Source organism: Hippoglossus stenolepis, chromosome 5, assembly GCF_022539355.2.
Source record: "Hippoglossus stenolepis isolate QCI-W04-F060 chromosome 5, HSTE1.2, whole genome shotgun sequence".
Classification (NCBI taxonomy): domain Eukaryota; kingdom Metazoa; phylum Chordata; class Actinopteri; order Pleuronectiformes; family Pleuronectidae; genus Hippoglossus; species Hippoglossus stenolepis.
This window is the reverse complement of record NC_061487.1, coordinates 17,297,442-17,322,566: the sequence shown is the minus strand read 5'-3', so window position 1 is coordinate 17,322,566 and position 25,125 is coordinate 17,297,442. Positions and strand designations below refer to the sequence as shown.

General features: G+C 43.1%; 1 protein-coding gene across 11 annotated transcripts in view; it reads left to right on the top strand.

Moving 5' to 3' along the window:
• frmd4a (FERM domain containing 4A) overlaps window positions 1-25,125 on the top strand; it is an 89,719-nt gene that overhangs the window by 52,548 nt on the left and 12,046 nt on the right. For 7 of the 11 annotated variants that reach the window (XM_035156257.2, XM_035156256.2, XM_035156253.2 and 4 more), the window contains exons 3-14: window positions 5,634-5,728; window positions 7,211-7,303; window positions 11,528-11,612; window positions 13,776-13,832; window positions 14,280-14,302; window positions 16,818-16,901; window positions 17,007-17,072; window positions 17,163-17,220; window positions 17,458-17,544; window positions 22,082-22,158; window positions 23,087-23,228; window positions 23,376-23,517. In XM_035156257.2, coding sequence (XP_035012148.1) covers window positions 5,634-5,728; window positions 7,211-7,303; window positions 11,528-11,612; window positions 13,776-13,832; window positions 14,280-14,302; window positions 16,818-16,901; window positions 17,007-17,072; window positions 17,163-17,220; window positions 17,458-17,544; window positions 22,082-22,158; window positions 23,087-23,228; window positions 23,376-23,517 — 1,009 coding nt within the window. Of the gene's footprint in view, window positions 1-5,633; window positions 5,729-7,210; window positions 7,304-11,527; window positions 11,613-13,775; window positions 13,833-14,279; window positions 14,303-16,817; window positions 16,902-17,006; window positions 17,073-17,162; window positions 17,221-17,457; window positions 17,545-21,371; window positions 21,873-22,081; window positions 22,159-23,086; window positions 23,229-23,375; window positions 23,518-25,125 lie in introns of those variants that run through there. The other 4 variants (XM_035156249.2, XM_047339761.1, XM_035156260.2 and 1 more) reach the window with 3 other exon arrangements.

Genomic DNA, 25,125 nt, shown 5'->3' with positions numbered 1-25,125 from the left:
GTTTTACAGAAGCGTTTTTGTAAGAAGCTCATTCAACTCTTCCTAACCCCCTAAGCTCCTCTTGGGTCTGACCATTACCCGATTCCTCTGGAAAGAGAGAAAGACAAAAGGAGGTAATTGCCCTGGAACAGGAGAAGGGGAGCAAGCAGAGAATAGAAAGATTGATTCAGAAACTCAGGGGGTTGAAAAGTGAGATGAGAGCTCAGGAGTGGAGAGACAGGAGATGATACTAAAGGGATGGGAATAGAGAAGAGAAAATGGAAGGGAGAGCCGAGGATAGGTCTGCTGACTTTCTGATTTGATTACTGTGTCAGAACTGATGCTCTCTTTCAAATTGGTACTTCTATCTGGTCTCTCCTCTCTTTCCCTCTCCATCTCTCTGACTTTCCACTCTTCACCCTCCACGTTTTGATTTGTCACTCAGCGTCTTGCTTGCCTTCACCTGCCTATTCCTGACTGTCTCCATCCTTGGCTACATTCACACTCATACATTTTAGTTTTATATTTCATATCACTTTTGCTACATTTGCATCTGCTATACATCCTACTCTAGTCTCTAAAAGTGAGACTTTTTAGAAACACTATACAAGCCCTGTTGACACACTGGGCTGTGTTTTTATGCTCGATGGAGTAACTGAGACTTTTGGAAACAATGACACCCGTGTTCACTTTCTGATTGGGTCTCATCGGTCACTAGTGGTGAATGCAACATGACGTTACTAACCTTTACTATCAGTAACATTTTCACCTCGTCATCAGTCTAAGCTAAGAATTTACTTTTAATATGCTGTTCTTCATCCATTGCATTTTCTGCAAGCGACCAACTCCATAGTAGACAATCTACTTCCTGTTTACACCAACACACACTTGGCCACTGTATTTGAAATTGCGAATGGTCATGTGATATGCATTTTCAGGTGTGTTTGTATGGATGGAGATTATTTCAGACATGGAGCCAAAGCCCAAACTATTTTGAAATGAAAACAAATTAGTGTAGACAGCTTGAGTCTGTGTACCTCCTCCTCATCAATCCATCCTCTCTCTTTCACACATTGTTCATGCTTTTGTCCATCAGGAATGGATATAACACAAATGGACTGTTGTAAGGTTGAATGAAAACATTATTCTATTGAACACAAGCTGCAATGGAGAAAATCCTTTCTGTTTACCACATAATATATGCACGTTTGGCAATGTTATTAGCAAGTGAGAAGACATAGCAGCAAAGGCCAGAAAAGGGGATGTTTTTAACAAATCACTGTCATCTAAATCAGGAAACTGCTGTCTTTCTTTCTCTCGCTCTGTCCTCGTTTCTCTCCGCTGTGCGGATGTACAAAGAGCCAGGGAGTTGTTAGTAGGACCGCAGAGAATTACAGTGTTATTCTTAGTTTTCCAGTCTGGTAAGAAGCAGTCACGTCCTCTGTTCAATTCCCTAAAAATGACTTTCTTGAAGGGATGATCATAATTCATGAGCAGTGAGAACATTTGTATTTTTCATTACTAAGGCTGTGTATATCCAGTATTACACGCTCCACTGGGCTACTTCATGTCTCCACTGATAATTCACTGTGGTCAAGGCTGTCCTGTCGAGGTTTTCAGTCACAGTTCCTGTCTCCACTCCAACTGCTCCAGCCAGCTCGCCCTCCTAGAGACTGGATCTCACTACTGTCACTGACTTATAACACTGACCAGCTGTTTAATCCCAGTAGTGCTGTTCACCCTTTTCCTCTTCCTCATGCCTCTCCTCCTCCTACCTTTGATTGCATGTCCTCTGTGGTTTGTTTATGGAGCACCGCCTCATTGGCAGAGAACCATGTGCCAGAAGGCTCCTATGGACCAGGTTGTAAAGATTGAAGCTAACCACCAAATACACCACCGTGTGAAGAAATGTCAATCATATGGCTATCGCTCCCTCGGGCTGGTGTGATGTAGGGTAAAGAGTGAACAGGGTATTGAGCCTCCATGCCAGTGTTCATTTGAACGACTTTATGTTGGAAACTAGAATGCTCCGCCCTGACACAACACTCTTACTGATGCAACCACATTTATATCTGGATTATTGATTAGATCTGCACCAAACTGAGCACACTCATGAATATCAGTGTGCTTAACATGGCAGATTTTTCTAAATTAACAAAAATGTTGCAAAACACCCTGTCTCGCAATGTCAAAGAAAGTCAAAAAAATAAACTGTATCTGCCCCCTGATCTGGATCAGCACCAAAATGTATTGGATTCTTACCTGACCCATACCACATCCTCCCACCAAGTTTCGTGATTATCAATTTAGTAGTTTCTGCGTAATCCTGCTACCTAACTAGCAAACCAATAAACGCAGACAAAACTCTAACTTTCTTGGCATAGGTAAAAATAGAATTTTACTATAAGGTACCTGGTGAATTACTATAAAGATTAAGCACTAAAGCATAGTAAGCATTAGTTAAAATATTAAAATTAGACTTCAGGGGCAAAATAGAGAAAATGAACGATAAGCATGTGACTAAAAATATGTCCTTACCAATCCTTGGACTCTTAACGACTGCCACTTATAAATCATTTAGCGCACCATAAATCTGAACAACCCTGAAGGCGCCAAGTGCCTGACTAGCTGTTTGCAGAGATTAGGCTGTGACTTGCTGCCAGCCTTGCAAAGTTGTTGAGTGTTTGTCACTTGTCTGCAGGTTTATTCTAGTATGTCTCCTCCTCACTTGCCCCTCTCTGTAATTCTTATGCTGTTAATTACCTGTGCTGCTGAGGAGGCACAAGGTAAATGTCTATTAGCACTAATGCTGTCTGAGCCAGCAGAGAGTTTTAGTGTCTGATAGTTGGCTCTGTACTATGTGTGTGTGTGTGTGTGTGTGTCTGCGTAGTCCGGATGTGTCTGGAGTGTGTCTCTAGTATTGTGTTTATTGTGCCATATTACTTATACAATACCTGTCATTCACAGTATATATTGCTCTTGGTATCTTCAACAACATTAATAAACACTTAGGTATCTGCCATCTCACAGACAGTGTGCAGTGTCAGGATGTGTGTGTGTGTGTGTGTGTGTGTGTGTGTGTGTGTGTGTGTGTGTGTGTGTGTGTTTGTGTGTGTGTGTGCGTGTGCGTGTGTGCGTGTGTGAGGGGAGTTGTCACTTGAAGAGAATCAAATTGAATTATACAACCCAGTACAGCCCATGTGATTTTTACATTCTGCTTGGTATTCATAACAATGTCGTGACAAGAAATTCTTTCCTTGTTCTTTCTCATCTTCAGTCATGCGCTTCTGATATTCAACAGTATATCTGGGATTTATAATGCTTCTACTTTGGCAACAGCTATGGCCGTTCTTAGACGTCTATTTGTACGTATGTCCATCCCATTCTCGTTAAGGCGATATCTCAGGAATTTATTCAAATTTGGCACAAACTTGCACTCAAGAATAAACTGATTAGATTTTGGAGGTTACAGTCGAGGTGACATTCTTGGGAACAGACAGAAGGAAGTACATCTGCCACAGACGTCCTCTAGGATTCAAGGATGACCTGATTACAATTTTACGGTCAAAGGTCAAGGTCACATAACACACTGTTGGCCATAACTCAAGAATTAATGGGCTAATTATGTCTAATTTTCAGATAAATGTCTCATTGGAGGAAATTATGAGGTGAAGACATTCAATATGCAAAATGTCAAAGGTCAACTTCAACGTGATATCACAATGTTATTCAGAAACTCTTTGAAAACCACATAATTCAGGAACAGAAGGGACTGTCACCATATTTCCTGTAACATGACTGGTTGACTCAGGGATATGACCATGAGGTGCTAATTCTGGTTTTATCTTCATATCATCTTTGAAAGGGTTTACTGTCCCTGTCCGCCACCTCATTGTTTGTTATGCCTTGGCGGCACAGATGATGTTGTTTAATTGATAGTGTTGCCAAGGCAGCTGACTGCTGCTTCGTGGTAATAAGAGACCACCACTACAACGTGCCCCAGACTGAACCAAAACACGTATTACTACTAATGCTATAAAGATTGCCTGTTACTAGACCTAAAATTTCCACATCTAAAATGTTTTGAGCACTTCAAAGAGGTCTTGTGTTGCTCTCGTGAATGGCTGCTGTCCCATTTGGAGAAACAACAGAGCCAGTAAGAGCTTTTGGGGATGTGACTACCACTTTGCTCAGAGTGAGACAGATCAGGACTTTAAACACTGTTATGGTCAGCTCTATAATCACTTCTCGTGATATATCCAAGTAAATGTAAACATAGAATAATTACAAACCTATCATGTTCTTGATCCTTGTCTTTGTCATTATTCTTACTCCAAATATGTATTTGACTGTAGCAGAGATACATCAAAGGGACATAGCGACAAAATCATTGAGCACAGTAGCCCTGTTTTGTTCAACATCATCTGTTTTATAAGTCGGATACATTCAAATGTCATAAGACACAATCAACCTATATGTTCGCTCCCCCTCCAGCTCGCTCTATCACTTCTGCTCTCTCCAGTGCCTTTTTGTGCAGCAGGATCACTGTAGGCGTCGTGCTTATATGAGATCTAGGTCACTGGAGATGCATGTATGTGTGTGCGTGTGTGTGTGTGTGTGTGCGCGCTTGCTGTCTGCATGACATCACCTCCTTCTCTTTAAATAGCTCTTCTAGCTTCTGTCACTAAAGTTGTAGCTGTGAAGTGAGCACACAGCTCAGGACCCTGGGGGAAAGATTATTAAGAATGTACGCAATATAGCACTAAACTGTAGCTGTGTGTGTGTGTGTGTGCGTGTGTGTGTGTTCTACAGGAGTGCTCTATGACCTTGCTTTATATTCTTATTGAAAAACTCCATCATTTAAACACACACCACACCCTCCACTGTCTGTCTGTGTGTGTGTTTGTATTTGTTTGCACACAGTATGTTTTCCTCACCACATGTGTTTCTCTTACTTGTTGTGATAGGGCTGTATGCATTCGGTATATGGGCTTGTCTGTGCAAATATGCATGTAGATTTTGTGTGTGTGTGTGTGTGTGTGTGTGTGTGTAATGAAAATGTAGGCAGCGAGGCACACCCATGGTTAACCTCAGGGTGGGGCGTGCTGCTACTCAGGATGTCACAAACCAGCAGCATATGGCAGCAGTCCCTGGCCTCTGCTTTGAGATGCTCTGAGCGATGTGATGAATGGAGCCTGTCGTCACCTACACTATATAGCACGGACAGTATTCCACAACATTAACTAGCTAGCGAGCTCTTGTGCTAGCTTCACAGCCCTCTCCCTGCAGTACCGTCATTCAGCCCAGAGCCATGACTCTGCAGTAGAGGTGTGGGTCAGAGAGTTGGAAAGGAGAGAGGGAGGGGAAGGGCAGGGTACCTGCACTGTCAGCAACATCCCCACACTCCATCCATCTTTCTCGCAGGCTCTCTCTCATTTATCCCCTCCTCTCTTGCTCTTTTCCCTGGTGTTTGTCAGAATGCTTAGTCATTGCGTTAAATCAATAGCTGAAAGAATACATTAAAACTCCACCACATGTACTTGTTCCAATTAAACTGCAGTGTGATAAACCACTACACTCACACAAGACAAGTAATAACAGATACATGCAATCACAATAAATAGAGCAATTCTAACATGTCTGTCTCTTTGCAGCCCAAGCTGATGGCAAAGGATTTGCTGGATCTCGTGGCCTCTCACTTCAACCTCAAGGAGAAGGAGTACTTTGGAATCGCATACACAGACGAAACGTGAGTTTAAAAACTGCAGTGCACAAGATGTCTCTCAATAGCCCAGAACTGTTCCTTTAATTTATCTTGTTTGCTGGAATGGGTTTGTCACTGCTGCCCCTGGTAAACAAAGGAAAAAAGATCACTAGAGTGGAGTTCACAGGGACATTTCGATGTGTTTCTTTAATCTCACAAAACCAGTCTTGGTTTCTTGCAGTGTCACTGACACCTCCATCAGCGCTGCTGTCATTATAGACAGAGTTAGAGAAACCGAAGCTGAGGAGGATTCTCTGTCAGACATAATGTGGAATAGCAGGCTTAATTTTCAGTTACTTAAAAAAGACACAGGCACGTGTAATTGCCTTCTGTTTCGGGTTTATAATTTAAAATGTTTCCACATAATGTGACTGTTCCACTACGACCTCTTAAACTGCCAGTGCCCATAATTGACCTTTGTTGCATTAATGAAGAAATCTAAATACTGCACAAAAGACTATTGTAAAATATATTTATATATATTTATTTTTTTATTTTTGTCCTGTTTTTGTCCTTAGGAATTTTCAGTGTGGTGCTATTGACCTAAATTGTTTGTTGCAGCCTGATTTAGGTATGAAATGGCTGTTTGATGTAAAAATATTCTCTTTTATCTCACCTCCCTGGCATATATCCTGTGCTTTTTACTTGTTTTTCACTTACAGATAAAAGGTAAAGGGTTGTAACGCGTCGTGATGTTTGGATGAGGCTATGATTGTCTTGCTCTGGGCTAGCAAAAGGTTGTAAGGGCCGTGTCTGCCAGGAGGCTTGTTTTGAGAACTGTGCTTGAAATGCAAAACTGACATTCAAATTAGCTTTACTGTGTTTTGTGACCTAGAAGGATATAAGCACCACAGCATGATAGCCCAGAACAAGTCGTGCAGGCATACGAATGATTTACATACAGGCAAACATTTCCACCACCTCCATCTCTCTATTATTGTTTCATCTCGTGGATCTGCTGATGTCAAGCAAGAATGGCCTTTGCTCTGTGGCATTTACACAGCTGTGAAACATTCTCTAGCCAGTGTCAGTCCAGCAAAGCAATATCAGCGTTGCAGTCTTAGTCCCCCAGGGCTAATTCTACGGCGTGTGGATTTGTAAGGTGTGCCCGTGGAGAGCAGACGCCTCAGCTCTGAGTGCTCAGTGGTCAAAGAGACTGTATGGAGGGAGGAAAAATGGAGGAAGAGACAGAAGGAGGGCGACTTGGAGAGAGATGTTGCTCAGTTGCTCAGGATACCATGCAGGGTTACCAGGGTGACAAGCTGTCTCTGCAATTTTCCTCTGTTGGAGAGGGGAGAGAGAAATTAAAGGAGGGGCAGAGAAATGGGGGGAATTGAAGGGAAGGGAATGAATGGTTACACAAAAACAAAAATAGAGAGTATTGAGGAGGAAATATTTTTTATATAACCTTGTTGTTGTGATTCAGACATATCTGGATGAAAGCACTGATTCTTTTTCTTCCTTCAGGGGCCATTTTAGTTGGCTGCAGTTGGACCGCAGGGTATTAGAACATGAGTTTCCCAAGAAAACTGGTCCTATTGTACTCTACTTTTGTGTCAGGTGAGTCTTTTCTTTTCTTCAGTAACTAAATCACCACATGTACACATATCATCTAATCATAGATGGTGTTTGAATGTGTGTGGGAGAGAGACAGAAAGATGGAGAGAGTGTGTCGGTGTGTATTTGTGTAAACGCACATGCAGTCATTTGGTAATGGGAACAGATTAACAAGGTTAGTTATGACAAGCCCCTATGAAATTGCTTTGACCCCCAGTGTTTAACTCCCGCCACAGGGCCTCTCAGCCAATCATGAGCCACTGAGACCTCATCAGTATGCTGTGCATGCAAATCCCATCCCATGGCTTCACGGCAAAGTGCCATACTCCAAACAAGGTGGCAGAATGCTTCCCCATAGGAAGAGAAGTCGTATCATTTCTTGTTTAAGCCAGAGCTGTACATTTTTATGTTGACACAATGAAACAAACAACAGCTACAGTCAAATGTAGATGGTTCACTTGTAATACTGTAATGTTTATGCTGAATAGGGTTGAAAATATCCTTGTGTGTAAACCAAAATATGATGATGTCCTTTCAGTGGGCTCTAATTATTACTGTTGCTGTATTAGGCCACGCCCACACCAGTATATTTTAGTTTTAAAACATAACTGGCATTTACTACTTTTGGAAACGCTGCTGGCTTCATTTTATTTTGAAAACTTCTAGGTTGCATTTTAGTGTAGAGCGGCAAAAACTGACCACGTTCAGACCTGGTATTAACCTCCATCCTGAGTGAACCGATCACAAGTGGACAGTGTTAAGTAGAGATTTGAACACTGAATACATCCTGAGATTTGATCACTCAAACCACATTCGGAGCTGAGACTCATGCGGCCACATTCTTTTAGCTCTGTGAACAGGGCTCCATAGGGATCGTCCTCTGACCTGCAACAGTTTCTCAATGAATCAAACAATTGGAGTTGCTGGAGACACATTCAGGACGTATTTTGATGTGGTGTGAACATATACTGTACCTAATGCTGTTTACTTGTGATCAGATCTCTCAGGACAGATGTTAATACCACGTCTGAACAGGGCCGCGAAAACTATGACGCTGTTACCCACATTTACTTCCTGATTGGGTCTCAATGGTCATGACTCCAATGCTAGCGGGGAATGCAAAGCTTTGCTAACCCCTACTTTCATTTACTCATCCACCTTGTCATTGGTCCAAGCAAAGAAATCCCTGGTCTCACTTCTCATCATCACTGTTTCTCATTGTTATATTTTCTTCAACTGAGCAACCAACTGCAGAGCAGACAATCTGCTTCCTGTTCACACCCGCACATGCATGACTAAATGAATGGTCATTCAGTATGGATGGAGATCATTTCTGATATGCAGCTTATACGCTCCTTAAAATCAGGTCCTCAGTTAAAAGCCAACATTTCTATGACCTGTTGTGACAGAGTAATGAACACAATCCCACACTCCTCTCCCAGCCTTTTGTACTCGTCATAAAATGACTCCACTCATATAAAACACTCTTGACTCACACACAGGTCCTGGATCATTTACGTTTATGTGACACAAATACAGAGTGTATGCTTGTGTGTCTTTTTTTGTTGTTTGCATGTGTGGTTGCTTGAATAGGCTTTTGAAAAAGAAAGAAAAAGGCACCTGACCTAAGAAGAGATTTTCTGATCTTTCTTAGCCTCAAATGAAAACGCTCAGCCCTCCCAACCCACTCCTGCCCCAGAACACACAATCACAGATTCACTCGCACGCACACACAGGGACTTTCAGTGAGACCCTGAAAGGGAAAGACAAGGCTTTGTTTCGGGTCCAGCGGATGTTCTCTGTCCCCAACATATCTCGATGATGTCATACACACCCTAGGGACTAGAACTTGGTTAGCAACGCACATGACAACGTGACGAGCATTAACGCTTCCAAACAATGTGAGTGAGCAGTCATTTCCAGCTGACATTTACAACACGGCTCAAATAATGCCACAATGAGTCGGCCGTACAGAAATCATGTGTAGCACATACACCCATTGTTCATTCTATTTTGTGGGTAATGTAATGGTGAGATGAATACAGTATATATATAGTTGGTATTACTCCTTTTTTGGCCATTTCCAACCTTTCAGATGAGTTACACTGATGACGTCTGGTACTGACTTATTTAATTGCCCCTGTCTTTGTCTTAGGTCAGCCATAGAACCATATTAAACAACTGTGTGTTTGTGTCTGTAATGGTGGCGGGGCGGTCAGGGTGGGGGTCAGTGTGTGTGTATTTGCATAGACTAATAGGTGTTTGAGGATGTTGGTAGCAGCGCTGTGACATCATGAACTTTAACATCATTTGGAGGCTTTAGCCCCCCCCCCTTCTCTCCTGCAGTTCAGCCCAATCTCTAACCTCAATCTCTCCAAATGTCACACTGACTGCACCACTGCTACTCCCACCCCCCTCGCTCTGTTCGCACACACCACCATACTTCTAAAGCCCCCTTTTACACAGAGGTCCTGTAATATAGTCATTAAGAAGACTCTCCATTATGCTGCTTTTACTGACCCGAACAAGCTTGAGCTTATTCTTCTCCCGTGTTTGATTTTACATAGCATGCCGCTGTTCCCTGAATCGGAGGGATGGTGTGTCCGAGTCCCATCAGCTTGCCCTTTTACACATATAGCGATCCAGCTCTGTGATTACCTCAGTTACTGGTATAAAAAAAGAAAAAAACCTCATCCTACCATTTTGTTTTCATTTCTTTTATACAGAATATTAAGGTGGCATAAAGGTGCAACATTCCCACCTTGAACAAGCTGTGTAAACGTGGCTTAAGAGATACATACATTCAGCATTCAATAGGAACAACAATCAGCCCAAATGTCAGGCCTGAATCCATTATCAGTCCGTGCATATTGGTTTCATTAGCACAATGACAGGTCTTCTGGGTGTAGGTGTGTGTGAGTGTCTTTCTGCAGGTGCGTGCACGTCATGTATTTGCATGCTTGTGTGGTATTAGTGTGTTACTAGTAAATGCCAGGCAGATGCCCACCGCCTGCTGATTCAGTGGGTGTCTTTTTGCATGCTTGCTGCTGTGCTGGCAGCGTGTGTATGTCTCATCAACACAGTGGCTTTAATTAAATGTTCACACTGAATATTGACAAGGTTCCTCATTCTCTCTTGCAGCTCAATGGGTAACGCGATTTACGCCCTCCAATATTGATCCCCCTACAATCTCTTTCACTCAATACCTACACACACTCTCATGCACACAGAGGAGCACATTCATTCAAGTGTGTTCATAAGAACATGTGCTTGGGTCACATTATGACCTCTTCACAGAGATTTATCAAGTCATACTGAGAGTGTTTATCGTGTGTGTGGATACATGTGACTTTCCTGTGTAATTTAATGCACAATGCACGATAAGGGGGCTAGAAAAGATATGTCAGGGGACACATGAGAGCATCTGCACCGTATAGCATCTTTTTGATATACGTTTCCACCAGAGTGGAGCTAACAGTGAGCAGCTTCCTACTGTATCACCCAAGCTCCCCTCTGGCTCTGCATGCATTCATGAGCTAAATTTAGACTGCATTATTATGTTAGTTCCCTGCTCACCACTCTGCCAGAAGTGGGTTACTGTGCTTCTCTCTCTCTCCAGTGTGTGTGTGTGTGTGTGTGTGTGTGTGTGTGTGTGTGTGTGTGTGTGTGTGTGTGTGTGTGTGTGTGTGTGTGTGTGTGTGTGTGTGTGTGTGTGTGTGTGTGTGTGTGTGTGTGTGTGTGTGTTACTGAGTGCATGTGGAATCACTGCTGATGAAGCAGAGCAGTAAACAATGTGTCCAGTGCATCATGTGCACATTCTATCTGCCGGTGAGTGTGTGTGTGTGTATGTGAGTTTGTTTTTGCACATGCGCGTGCACAATCACATTGTGGACGCTCTCACAAACTAATAGTGTATCATGGACTGGCACCATGGTGAGAGAGCGAACTGGTTTAAAGTGGAAGTGAGAGGAGGATGCACTTCAGATCAACCTTTGGTATGGTGTGCCCCCCTCTGGTCACTTTAGTCATTGCACTATTTCTGTCACATCTGCACAGTTATAGCCTGCATGTTAAATCTGTTCTTATTTCTATTTGTGAAGCAAACACATTGTACATCACTAATCGTCCTTATGGGATTAACAAGATTTATCATTGTACTCAAGGTCAACCACTGTCATTGTTTCCTTTACTGTTGCAGATATATTGAGGTTTTTCTTCTGTTTTCAGATTCTACATAGAGAGTATATCCTACCTGAAGGACAATGCCACTATTGAGCTTTTCTTTCTTAATGCAAAGTCCATCATCTACAAGGTAAATGCATTGATTTCTTGTCATGAGGTGCTATATATTCCCAGTACAGTTTATTTGTGATAATGGTCAAATATAGTGTTTAGTCCAGAGTTCCATTGAGCCGTTGAGATTCTTCGAAATTTAGTATCTATAAAAAGGATTTGCTTCTGGGCTGTAACGCTGTGATTATGTTGAGTATCGGGCTCTGCACCGTCACTAACATGCCACTTCATCAGCCCTATTTCTGCTTCTAAATGAAGAGATGCCCCATGGGGCCATCTTGGACTGCGGCGCTCCACACTGATTGGGTGATGCAGAAAATGTGAACCATTTGTATCAGCTATTACCCATCATGCAATGCACTGCACGACACTCCAGCAGCTATTGAATCAATTGAAACATTCACTGCCATTTGTCAGTGTTGAGGCAGTGTTTATTTGGGCTGTTAAAATGGCACTGGTAGTAAGCAGTAAGCAGAGACAAACAGCAAGCTGCAGAACAATAAAATCCAAATGCAAAAAAGGACACACAAGTATTTGACAAATAGAGCCTAGAGATGTATATTGTGCATTTAGCAATTGACTTAAAACATCCCTCTCAGAGACAGCTGATTTTATGTTTGTTCAAATTGAGTCTTAATCAGTTATCTAGTTCATGTTCTACTAGAAGTGCTTTAATAACCTAATAACTTACCAACAAGTCATTACTTTAACTGCCTTACTGAAGTTTGGTGGACAGTGTCATGCAGTTATTTGTTATGTCCAGAGGAGGGCGTATGTGGCCCAAAGGAAAAATAATTATCCATAAAATATAAACTTGTAGAAAATGATGATATCAAAAGACATCAAATTATTTTCTGTGCGGAAACTGGTGGCGAGTTTCCTCTAAATCAGGTCCAGTAAATTTTAGAATTGTACATTATCCATGAATGAAATGAACACAGAGCTAACATGTTACTTATAATATAGAGTTTTCTTGTTCATCTAACATTGTGAAATAGTCAAACAAACCTAAGTGTCCGTCAGAGGCTTCAGGTTAAGCTTATAGACTCAGTTGAAACACCACATGCAAGTACATGTATCAATGTGTCCGTTAGCAAGATTGCTGAAACTTTAAGAACAGTGACAATGTAGCCAAGTAATCAGAGATAAAACTGTCCCACAAACAGAAGGTATCTGGATCATCCCCACCAGCAGCTCTGGTAAAATGTCCTTGAAGAAAATACCTGATCCCAATCTGGTCATTTATCTCACATCTCCTGATAAGAACATCAGCTGAAAAAAGTGTGAGGCACAAATAATCTCCCTCGTAGCTCCACTGAGAGATGAGGATCCCAGAGGGACAGAGATACCACGTATTTTAAGTAAACCTGTTGTGCAGATACAACATAGCAGATGAGGATTTGTTGGTATAATTAATGAGAAACATTTAGATTCTCTGCTGTGGGCATCAAGTACAAAAACACACAGTGTGTGATGATTTTAGGGAGCCTGTGAGTGTACCACCCAGGGAGGGTTTGCACTGACTAGTGTTTCATTCTGGCCGTCAGATCTCCCAACTAATTAAGAGGCGGATTGTAAAGGGAACATTCCTGGCATACTTGACCCACTACTATTCGCTGCCCTTATCCTCCCCCCCGCAATGCTGCAAAAATGTATATATGAAAGTATGCGAATGTGAAGGTTCATGTGGTGAATACAAACCAACACTGATTATCATACTGTGGTAAAGAAATGTCAAAGCAGCCAAACATCTCTCACACTCACGGACACATTTAATCAACCATGGCTGCACTCTGCCTCATTCCTTCTCCATCCGCCTCAAAACGTACAAAAATTGTATCTAAAAAAATGAAGATGTTTTTGAGTAATCAGTAACCAGAGCATCCGTGCCTCCCCTCAACCCCCTAAAAAAAACCTTTCCCAACCCCCCATCACTTTGCCTCTAATCTCTGAGCTCCATCCTCATGAAATTAGAGAAGGGAGAGAAAGAAACATGGAGGGAGAGTGGTAGGGACATGAAAGAAGCTACCGACCCATTTTCGAGAAATGGATGACGATCAGAGACACGTCTACTTTTACTCTCCACATCAGCATATTGTATGTTTTTTTTTAAACCTGATGCCAACAAATGCAGAATGTTAAACTCACGTCCTCTGTCTTTTCTTTTCTCTTCTCATTTCAGGAGCTTATTGAGGTGGACAGTGACATTGTCTTTGAATTGGCTTCCTATATTGTACAAGTAAGATAGTGTGTCTGTTTGTGTGTGCGTGCGTGCGTGCGTGCGTGTGTGTGTGTGTGTGTGTGTGTGTGTGTGTGTGTGTCAAGATATTTGTTCTTTTCCAGCACTTTCTCTCCTATCCCTTTCTCAGAATAGGTCAGTCCATTAGCCATAGTACTGCAAGGTCATGTTACATATAGACTGAGTGGTGTGTGTGTGTGTGTGTGTGTGTGTGTGTGTGTGTGTGTGTGTGTGTGTGTGTGTGTGTGTGTGCGCTGTGTGTGTGTGTGTGTGTGCAGATGTACAGTATCAGGTATCTGCTCTGCTCCCTCTGAGATTTGACTCCAGATGGGGGCTGTTTCTCTCTGAAAATCGGGCAGTAGACCTGTCTGCATGTTCACATTTGCAAACAGAACAGAAACACACATTTATATCTCACTATATTCTCTTTCTGTTTCTCTTCTAAAGGAGGCCAAAGGCGATTTCACCAGGTAAGCACACAAGCAATCAATCTCATGTAATGTACATGTGTTTGTCCTCGTAGCAGGGAGCGTTTAGATTACAGGTCATGGTGAACAACAGTAATAAAGCATCAATTATTTAAAGGGATCAATAAATATTACACTTATCCCCTTTGGTAACCAGGGGGGATATATAAAGAAAAACGCCTTGTTCTCTTGTTCAACAGTGCATGCAGTGATCTATTTGTCTCACTATTTATTACCGTTATTATGATTATTATAAACCTCATGTTTGGTCAGGAGGTGACCATCCTGGCACCAGACTAACTCACCAAGAAATCAAATCTGTAATCAAGTTTTTCCAACCAAGGAACATTGTCTCATAAAAGCGAGAGGTCAGTTACAGATTGTAACGTTCACAAGGCTACTGAAACCACACTGAGGACTCATGAGTAATATATAGCTCTGTAGCAGTCATTGTGGTGATGTAGCGCATCGTGAAGCGAGCTGTTGGTTTTCTGACTCTCTTTCCCAGCTCTATCCTCTTAGTTGTGTTGCTGTTGTTTTCTTAATTGAAAATCCAGCATGCTGCCTTGGGTCCAGACTTCAAAACAAGGCATCTTGATACCAGTTGTTTGTGTAATGGATGTGTGATGGCCCAAGCTACTTCTCTCCTTTGCCAGTCTTTATGACACATATTCTGTCTCATCTGTTTCGTCCCTCGTGATGGGAGTAGCTGGGTTAGTACATTGATATTCAGAAGTAGCGGCACAGACACAGACAGAGGGACAATAGAGATGATATCAGTGGTCTGTCTTTTCCTCTGCTCCCCTGAGCATCGAGGTGTATCACTGACAACTGTCTTTGTTTCCAAGCTTCATTTACATCTCTCCCTCCTTCTATCCCTCTTCTCTCCATCCCTGTTCCACTTTATTTCACTTGCTTTCAGCCTGTGCTCAAGAGAAAAGCATGGATTTCCGAGAGTTATTTCCTTCCCGTTTAATACAGAGCTCATGATTTCCTGACACGAATTAAGAAAAATATTAGCAACCATCCTTAAACTCATATTAGTTAAATCCTGTAGAGACGGAGCTCCACAGTCGTGTAGATTACATTACACGTCAATTAGCTGACGCTTTTATCCAAAGCGACCTCCAATTAGTGCATTCAACATCTATGAGGGGCCATTCAGGGTCCAGCATCTTGCTCGAGGACACTCTGGCATGGGCTGGGATTTGAGCCGCCGACCTGGTTGGAGTACGACCGCTCTACCCCTCAGCCACAGCCGCCCACAGATGTTTCATGTGAGCTTCTACGGCCCACATGTGGCTCTTCAGACGCACTGTACATCTGTGTGATGTTGGCTTAAATGTGTGTCATCCCTCATCCCCCTCATCCCTTTGTTGTATCGCACAGATAACAGACTAGAGCAGTCATCACCTCTGACCTCATTTCCGTCTGTGAAAGGAGTAAATAAACACAGCATCCCACAGAGGGCTGGAAATGTGACACACGCTGGAGACATTCCTTTTCAACCTCCTCCCACTTTCCTTACCCCTTCCTGCCACACACATGCCTCTTAAAGAACTGTAGACCCTGCGCTCAGTAAAGATCTTCATTACCATAAACTGTCACACTCTTCCATGCACCTCTCACTGCTGCTCCTCCAAAATACTCATTATGACGATTTATTGATAGAAAGTGTGGAATAATTTTCAGACTGCATCTCACAGTATGATGTAGAGACTTGCCAAAGTGCTCACACTCCAATGTGTTTTAATTTTGTCATTGTTAGAGCTGTTTCCTTATGGCCAGCCACATATTCTTATCGGGTGCTTACTTGAATGGATATCGACCAATCCATTCTCACAGCTGCATTCACACGTAGAAGAACAGTTGGGCGGGGTGGACGGGATGGATCTCTTCCAGGTCTTTAGCTCATAGGTTGTCATGTTCCCAGGGCTTTCCCCAATCCTCCGGGGCCTTAGCAAATGCCAGGGAGAGGCTGAGGGATTAGAGTGGGATATTAAGACCTACTGCCATTGGAGGTCTGAAAACTGAATCCAGGGCCAAGTCTGTTTGGCTCGCTGCGTGGTTTTATCTAATTTACTTTGTGTCTGTCTTTACCTTTTTCCTCTCCCATCCCTGTTTTTATCTCCCTTTATTTAAAGGTGTGCGTGTGTGTTTCTGTTCCAGTTTTTCTCTCCTCTGTTTCCAACTGTCAGTGTCCCTGCAGCTGCTCAGAAATAGTTCCCAGTTTCGGAAATACAGAGCATTTAGGACATCTGTATTCATTCCTCTCGACTAAACGTAGTTCCTGTCTCCGCATTCTTCCAAAGTTAACATTTCAATTCTGAGAGAGTTCTGGGAAAGAATTATCCGTTTCGCTTTAGCTTGCTATGCTAGATATTTTAAGCGTTTGTCGTTCAACAGTTCGGTGGTGTTGCTCAGGCAGCTTTTGCATGAAACCTTAAGGCCTACAGCAGAAAACGATTGCTCTCGCAGAAGTAGTGTTGACCATGTCTTGTGGTTTCCTCTCCTCCAGCAATGATGCAACCAGGTGTGACCTGAAAAAGCTGCCTGCTCTGCCCACCCAGGCCCTAAAGGAGCACCCATCCCTGGCCTACTGGTGAGAGACAAGTCCATTATCCAGAAAACCACTAGAACATTGCACAAGCTTTCCTTCTCCTTCCTTAATAATGCTCTTTTTCCTCCTGATTGTGCACTCTCACAGTGAAGACCGGGTCGCAGAGCATTACAAGAAGCTCAACGGGCAGTCCAGAGGCCAAGCTATTGTAAAGTAAGTGTGTGTCTGTGGTTGTGTTTGTCGACTGTATGGAAGGTTGTGTTTTCTGTAACCCTTACATGTCTGTCTTTCTGCTCCTCACAGTTATATGAGCATTGTAGAGTCTCTGCCCACATATGGAGTACATTACTATGCTGTTAAGGTACAGTTTTACTACTCTGCCTTTTCTTTTTTTCACACACACACACGCACCACACACATTTTTGTTCACTCAGAACCTGCAAGCAGGCAACTTGGGATTTGGAAATAGGATGGAGCTAAAAACTAATGTACACTTCTTTCTGTATCTGTCTCTGCTTCTGTTTTTGTTTTTATTTCTCTCTGTCCGTCCCACCCTCAAGCTCACTTTTTCCTGAGGTATTTTTGTTGTGTGTTGTAGGACAAGCAGGGGATCCCTTGGTGGTTGGGTCTGAGCTATAAAGGCATCTTTCAGTATGACCACCAGGACAAGATCAAGCCCCGGAAGGTGAGATGATGCTCCCTCTGATCTCTGTACCACAACACAAGTGTTGACTGCACAGCTTTTGGCTCGCCTCTCAATTAGCATTAATAAATTCACCAGTATAATTTACACAACCTTGTTAATTTTCTTTTGCTTGTGTCTAAACATAATGATCTTAAAGGTATTGTTTAATTGTTTTCGCAAGATCTTTTCTCTGGTTTTCTGTCTGTGCCATGTCACCTCTGTAAATTGTTTCCATTCAGTGAGTATTGTTTTTTGCAAGAGCACGAACAATGCAGAGCGAATACTACACTCTGGAGACGTTCAGTCTTGGAATGTTTTGCGTCCTGTCCTGCTTTTATTTCGGTGGATGAAGTCCTCCTCCCAGCCTCCAGACTCCACCCAGCCGGTCGTCTGTGAAAGTCTTTCTTACCTCACCTCTGACCCCCAGTCGTGTTTGGGGCCTTCATCTCTGGCATTCAGCCATGTCTCATAGGGTGTTAATGGGGTTAACAGCGTCCCACCATACTGACTGATCACCCAGACACATACAGTGTTGCTCATAAACCCACACACACACACACACACACACTAACAAATGCTCGCACTCGCTCACACACAGGAACTCCACTGAACTCTGAACTCACCATCCTGATGAATACTTCCTGTCTGCCACAGCTTTCCTGTTTGCTGCTAACACTGTGCCGAATGTGTGTGTCATGTTAAGTACATTCCAGTCACGAGCCCTAATCCTGCCTCATTCCTGAATACTCAAAATCATGTGGCTGCCAGGGTGTTAAATCGCCATGGTGATGGGGGGGAAAAGCACCGTCCAATTGCAATACAATCCACTTCACAATCCAATCACACTGAACTCAGACACAAATGCCAGATTATGCAAGATAGGAAGCCTGTGAAAAGGTCACAAACCATGTGTTTTTTTTATCGCACAATGTTTATACAGCGTGAAAGATATAACATATGGCTTTGATTGTGATTAATGTCACAATAAATAAAGAAAGAGAGGTGGAGGGAAGAAGGAGTTAAAAGCCTTCAAACACAAGTGACTTATCAAGCATTCAGCTGCCATAGCAACAGTCAGTGCGAGTCATTGGTTCGTTAAGCTTCAGTTGTGAGCCCCTCACTTTCCCTCTCTCCTTTCTTTTTCTCATTCTCCATCGCCCTCACACACACACACAGACACACACACACACACACACACACACACACACACACACTGGGCCTCCTCGTTGCCAAACTGTGATTGTAGTCTAAGGAGTTTGACTGAAAAGAGATTTGTTCACTGCGTGTCTTTCGACTAAAACCTCCAGTGAACACAGTTGAGGTTTTACAGAGAAAACAGAGTTGCTTCTTTTTTAAAGCTGTTCATCGTTTCACAGAAAGAGACTCACAGGGGTCACCAGCAGCGTTCCATGTTATTTTAGTAATGAGAGTCATCCCTGTTTCAACAGACTGGAGGAAGAGCATTTGATTTGGTGATTAGTCAATCAGCCGGCCAGTCCACTACCAGTAACCACTGAGTCAGAGTGTAATCTCCAGTTTGTCACTGTTCACGTTTTCAGCCCAGTGACTCAGTGAGGGAGAACACTAATTATGTGACATTTTGAACCAATTAGTTTATGTTTTCATCACAAACCTTTTTTATTTATTAATAATTGACTCCATGATGTTCAGCAGTGCAGTATTATACTGTAGGTGTGTGTGTATGTGTACTAAAGGCAGTTGCGTTTAATTTGTCTCTTTACGAGGGGAGTTCCTGTTGTTTCTAAATGAAAACCATCCACTGCACCCTCCACGTTTATTTGGGGATAGTACTTTTCCCCCTCAGCTCACCGCAGGCCACATACAGCACACACACACACACTGACAGGGGCCTGCAACCTAACCACACACGTGCTAATGCCTTGTTAGTGGGATCTGACTCATTAAGGCAGAAATTATAGGGTCTGTGTATTGACTGACTACCAGATTGACTGACTTAAGGCTAACACAGAGCAGCTTCTGTCGACACTGATGAAGCCACAATGAAAAACAAAAGACTATGGTGAAAACTGTCGTCATCTTACTTGCATTTCAGTGCAGGTTTCTGTTTTCTGCAGTGGATTCGCACAATCATTTACTTTAGCCAACCTCTGTCTATGTTGCATTTTGAGCCAATAGGCAGCTTTATTTCCATTTCTGGTTTTTCCATAAATGTCCTCCCACTGAAACTCCACAACCCAAACACAAACAACAGGAAGTGACCCCACAGTATATCTGTATCTCCATGACAACTGGTAGATGTAGTATTGCTCACCAGAACCCCACCTATGAGTGAAACAATAGTCTTTGGTACCCTCAGGTCCACCTCTAGAAAATAATAATACGTGGCCTCACAGTTATTCTGGCCTTTGCTATTTAAACTTTCTATTCTTCCCAGAGTCCCCAGGGAGTCGACTGCACAGAATAAAGGCCTTTACCCTCTATCACATCTGACCTTTTCATCTGTAACGGATGTGTAATCATGTGCACAGATATTATTATGAGACAGACATGGGTTCGTGCATATGAGCACCCAATTGCTTGTGAACAATGACCAGTCACTTCCCTTTCTCGTGTGTGTGTTTGTGCCAGTAAGTGTTTCACAGTCAGAGGGAGGATTTATAGCTGACGCACATAGACATGCAGGGCCCTCGCCCTAATAGCAGAACAGAGTTCAAGAAAGAGTCTGTCTGCAGCATTTCATCAGATATTAAAGCTATTCACAAAGTAGTCACAAAGACTACAAAGGTCCCATTATCACAATATGCATATGTAACAGGAGCAACAGTTTGAAACCGCACAGAAACGCAACACAAGATGTGTAGTTTTAAACTCTACACTGACCTTGTTGCCCTTTGTTCAACTTTTGTGTAACTTTTGTTAACGTTCTCCATTTATATTTAAACCCAATTTGCACACATGCACACATGAAAAACTTATCCTGAAAACATCAAAGTCCACTTACAAAATTACAGCAACACTGCAAAAGATAACTTTAGTGGTCTCGTGCCTGAACACAGTTACAAACACCTGTTTTATCTCTACGGCTACGCTCCACATGTAGCCAGCACACGCACACACACACCCACACATACACACACCAAAGCAAACTCTCACTATCTTCCCTGCCCACTATTAATAGCACCATGCTACATTAGCACTTCACACTCCATTGAAAATTTACGGTACACAAAGAATCTTGATAAGAGCACCAGTTTGCTTTCTTCATACTCATGCACTACACCCACACATTGTGCATAAATACATACATTGGATTGTGTTTACATTCTGTCTTCGTAATATTTCTCCCCCTCCTTCCCTTTCCTCCCTGTCATCCATCTGTCCATTGTTTTCCCAGCCTGTTCAAATTCCTGGGCTGTGACCTGTTCCTCCCTCAGCTCCCTTTCTCCTCGTTCTTTTCCTCCCTCATCCTGTCATAGCCGGGTCTTTGACTTTGTTTCTATTCCCCCTGTTTGCCTGTTTTCTACTTTACTCACTTAATGGCTGGTGCGTGGCTGTCAGACGTTTGTGTGTGTGTGTGTGGTGTGTGTCCATGTTTGCATGCCTGCTCCAGCTGATAGTTGGAGGCCCTTTGTGTTCTGAAATAGCCCACACCACCTTTTCTCTTAACAAGAAACAGGCTCCGACAATGTCACTGTGTGTGCGTGGGTGTGTGTGTGTGTGTGTGTGTGTGTGTGTGTGTGTGCACTTCAATTGCAGGGGCCACATAAACCTTTTTCCCCCCTTCATCACTCCTCCCCTGACCCCTTGTTACACACACACACACACACACACACACACACACACACACACACACACACACACACACCTCCCAGCCACAGGGCCCAGAGCAGGAAGCACAGTCCCTGAGGGAGGGAGGAGGGGTCAGGAGGCGGGAAGGCATGAACGCCCCCTCCCTCATAGCAGAGCTCCAGGAGAGGTGGAAACTTAACTTCACACACTTTCTCTCCACCAGCACACACACACACACACATGCCTACAGATGGTGAACACCCACCATCCAAAAACTTTCTGTTCCCTTGCGTCTGGGAGGATTTAAGCAACACACACATGCTGCGGAGTACGTCTTGGGGGAAACTTTCTCGCCCAGCTGGCTTTGGCTTCATTTAAAGAGAAGCCGATGGTTCATAAAGTGGACGGAAAAGAGAGGAGGAGAAAAAAAGTTGAGCAAAGGAGAGAAAGCCTCCTCCCTCTCACACTGTCTTTCTCCAGAGTGAGGTCATCCAGCGCAGGGATCCGCTGTGGACAGGACAGCCTGGTCTGGACCTGATCAGAGAGCCCCAGACGAGGTCCTCTTCTCTCCACCTCCTTCTCTACTCATAACTCCTCCTTCCATTTTTCTCCTCCTCCTTATCCATTGCATTTTTTTTTTTTCATAACAAATTGGAACATACATAGACGAGAATAGAGGATTTGGCGGAAAGCTGTGTGGATTTAATGTGAGGCTTGTTTTTGCACGAGGAAGCCCTGAAGATTGTGTGTTTCTCCTGAACCTCAGGTGTTCCAATGGCGTCAGTTGGAGAACCTCTATTTCCGAGAGAAGAAGTTTTCAGTGGAAGTTCATGACCCCAGGAGGTAAATTTATATCACAAATTCAAGCAACTTGTCAACTTGCTACAGTTTGATTTTCACTGTTTGTTTATTTTTATTTCAAGTTTAGATGTCGAATCTTTGCTTGGATGATTATTATCTCATGTGGCTCCTTCTTTCATGATTGAATGTTATTTCGAAGTATTTCAGTTTCCCCTCAGTTATGGATGCAGTCCAGTAGCATTTACTGTACATTACCACTGTGCCATATGTGAATGTGTAAAGGCTGAAGCTACATACGATGCGGTGCAGGAAAGGAGAGATTTGAATCTAATTCCATAATGGTTGCAGAATTTGTCTTGGCAATAGAGCAAGATATTGGGGATGTCCCAGTGGAGCCTGACATAGATTGATAGGCTGATTATTAACACACTTGTGCGGCCACATGCACAAAATCATGTGCTCTCTCTCTCAGACACACATTCACACACACATGCAGGGCAAACCCTTGATAGAAGGAGAGATGGCTAAGTAATGGCTGTTTTGCGGAGGAAGTGACCTCTCTCATGTTTATTTAACATGGCTATATATGCTGAGTGTTCTTCTACAGACGGAGGGAGGGAGGGAAAGGGAGAAAGAGAGACAGACGGGGTGAAAGAGAGAGCAGTGGTGTTTTCTTTGAAGGAGGCTGTCATTTGGGGCGAGCGGGTCTGTTGCTCAGCTACAGATGTGTGTTTGAACAAGGATGAGTAAACAATGGGGAACATCGTGTGTGGCTCTGCAAGAAATATCTCTATCAGGTCTGCTCTCTCAGACCTCTAATATTATTTCATCCTTCTCCACAGCAGCCGCAGCAGTAGTCATTCTGTTAATAGTCGTGGTGGTAGCGTAGTTGAGTGTTTTCACCGCTGCATACGTGTAGCTGTCTTTTGTATTCAGTGTATATAAGGAGGCCTTGTGTCCGCTCCTACTGTAGGGCGTCAGTGACAAGAAGGACGTTTGGTCACAGTGGCATCGCTGTGCATACGTGGTACGCCTGTCCCGCCCTCATCAAGTCCATCTGGGCCATGGCCATCAGCCAACACCAGTTCTACCTGGACCGCAAGCAGAGCAAGGTCAGTCAGTCTCACAAGACACACACTTCAAAGCACACAGACCAGACATACTTAGAAATGTACAAGCAGCAAGCGTTGTCAAGAGGTTTGCAATGAAACTGCTTCATGTCGTATCTTGACAAATTCTCTGTGTTCTTGTCTGTCCAGTCAAAGATCCATGCAGCACGGAGCTTGAGTGAAATTGCGATAGACCTCACGGAAACAGGAACTCTGAAGACCTCCAAGCTTGCCAACATGGGCAGCAAGGGCAAGATTATCAGTGGCAGCAGTGGTAGTCTGCTCTCCTCAGGTCAGTATATAGAGTACATGTGTGTGTGTGCGTGTGTTTGAGGTAGATGATGTATGTGTGTCTCTATGTGTGTGTGGGGGGTGTTAATGGACAAAGAGGGAGAGAGGAATTCTGATATGTGAGTGTATTTGTGGTTGCCTATGTGGTAATGAGAGGGAGTCTTGTTGACAACTGGAGGGACAGAAACAGCTGCTTCTGGAAAGAGGCCTCTGAATCTCTGCTGAATGTTCTCACACATCTACTGTACACAAATCCCCACCCACCCACCCACCGTCTTTCTGTATGTACCACACCCGCCCCCCCATGTCACACAGACTCATCCTCCAGAGGCCCCGGCCCCCTCTAAATTTAGAGAGTGAAAGAATGAAGAGAACTTTGCGTCAGCCTTTGAAACAATGCTTATCTGTGCTGAACGAGTAATGAGTGTGACAGACATGAGCTAAAATAAGCAAAGAGAGGAAAATGCCCTTTTAAACCCAAACAGCCATGTAAGTGTGTCGCATTTTGCAAAACACAATTACTGCACCACCAAGTTAGCTACTGCTGCAGAGACAAGTATTTTAGTCCTGGCATGCGGCTATTTAGATTACAGTACATCTTATCAATCAATTACTGTTGCAGGAATGTTCTATTTCACTAATAATTTCCTGCTTGTTCCTCTGATTGCATCTGTTTCTTCCTTAACCTCTATTTTTGTCAGTAAAGATACATAAATCTCTCCCTTCCTCCCTAATCCTTGCCCTTTATCTCTCCAGTCCTCCTTATCTCCCTTTTCTCTCCTCTCTGTTCTTCTTTAGTCCCCCCCCCCGGCTCATCACACACTGTGTCTCTGTCTTATCTAACTTAGTCTTGTCATTTGTCTCATTGGTGTTTGTCAGCTTGTTGATTTCATGATCTACAGCTCGCTGACTGGAGGCCATCTTTGCCCAGCAACATAAATATGTCACAGGAGTGGTAGTGTCACATCTATAATAATAATAAAGTTTATTTATATGGCACTTTTCCTCACAATGTTACAAAAGGCTTAACAGGAAGGAATAAAACCAAAAGATTAAAAGCTTAAAAACCAGATCAGGGAATAAATAAAAAATAAATAAATGGAAATCAAATATTCCAAAACAGTCTCGGACAAAGAGGAATTTAAAAGAAGCTAAAGAGCGAGTCTGTCTGAGTTCAGTGGGCAGAGTGTTCCAAAGTTTTGGGACTCTATAATAGCCAAAGCTCGATCTTCCTTTCCACTGAGAATTGTTTTTTAATCACCTCTATGTTCCTCCGATTACTGCCACAGCCAACTCCTCTCTGTCTGTGGCAGTTTAAACAGAAAGATCTAGATTGTAGGATTTGTCAAATCAAATTAAAACTCTGAGTGAAATGTTGCTTAAACAGATCTAAAACACCGAACTTAATTCTAACTGTTTTGGAACAGTAGAAAATGTCTTGCTGCCACAAGTCTCAGCAGTGGTTAGTTTTGTTTTGTTGCTATATTTGACTTGATAGTGAACCACAGAGGGTCACAGAGAGAGCAACAGAGAGAAACGGAATGTGTGTGTGTCGTAGTGTTTGTGTTGTTTTCAACCAGGCATGTTGCAAACAAGACTGGCACAATCT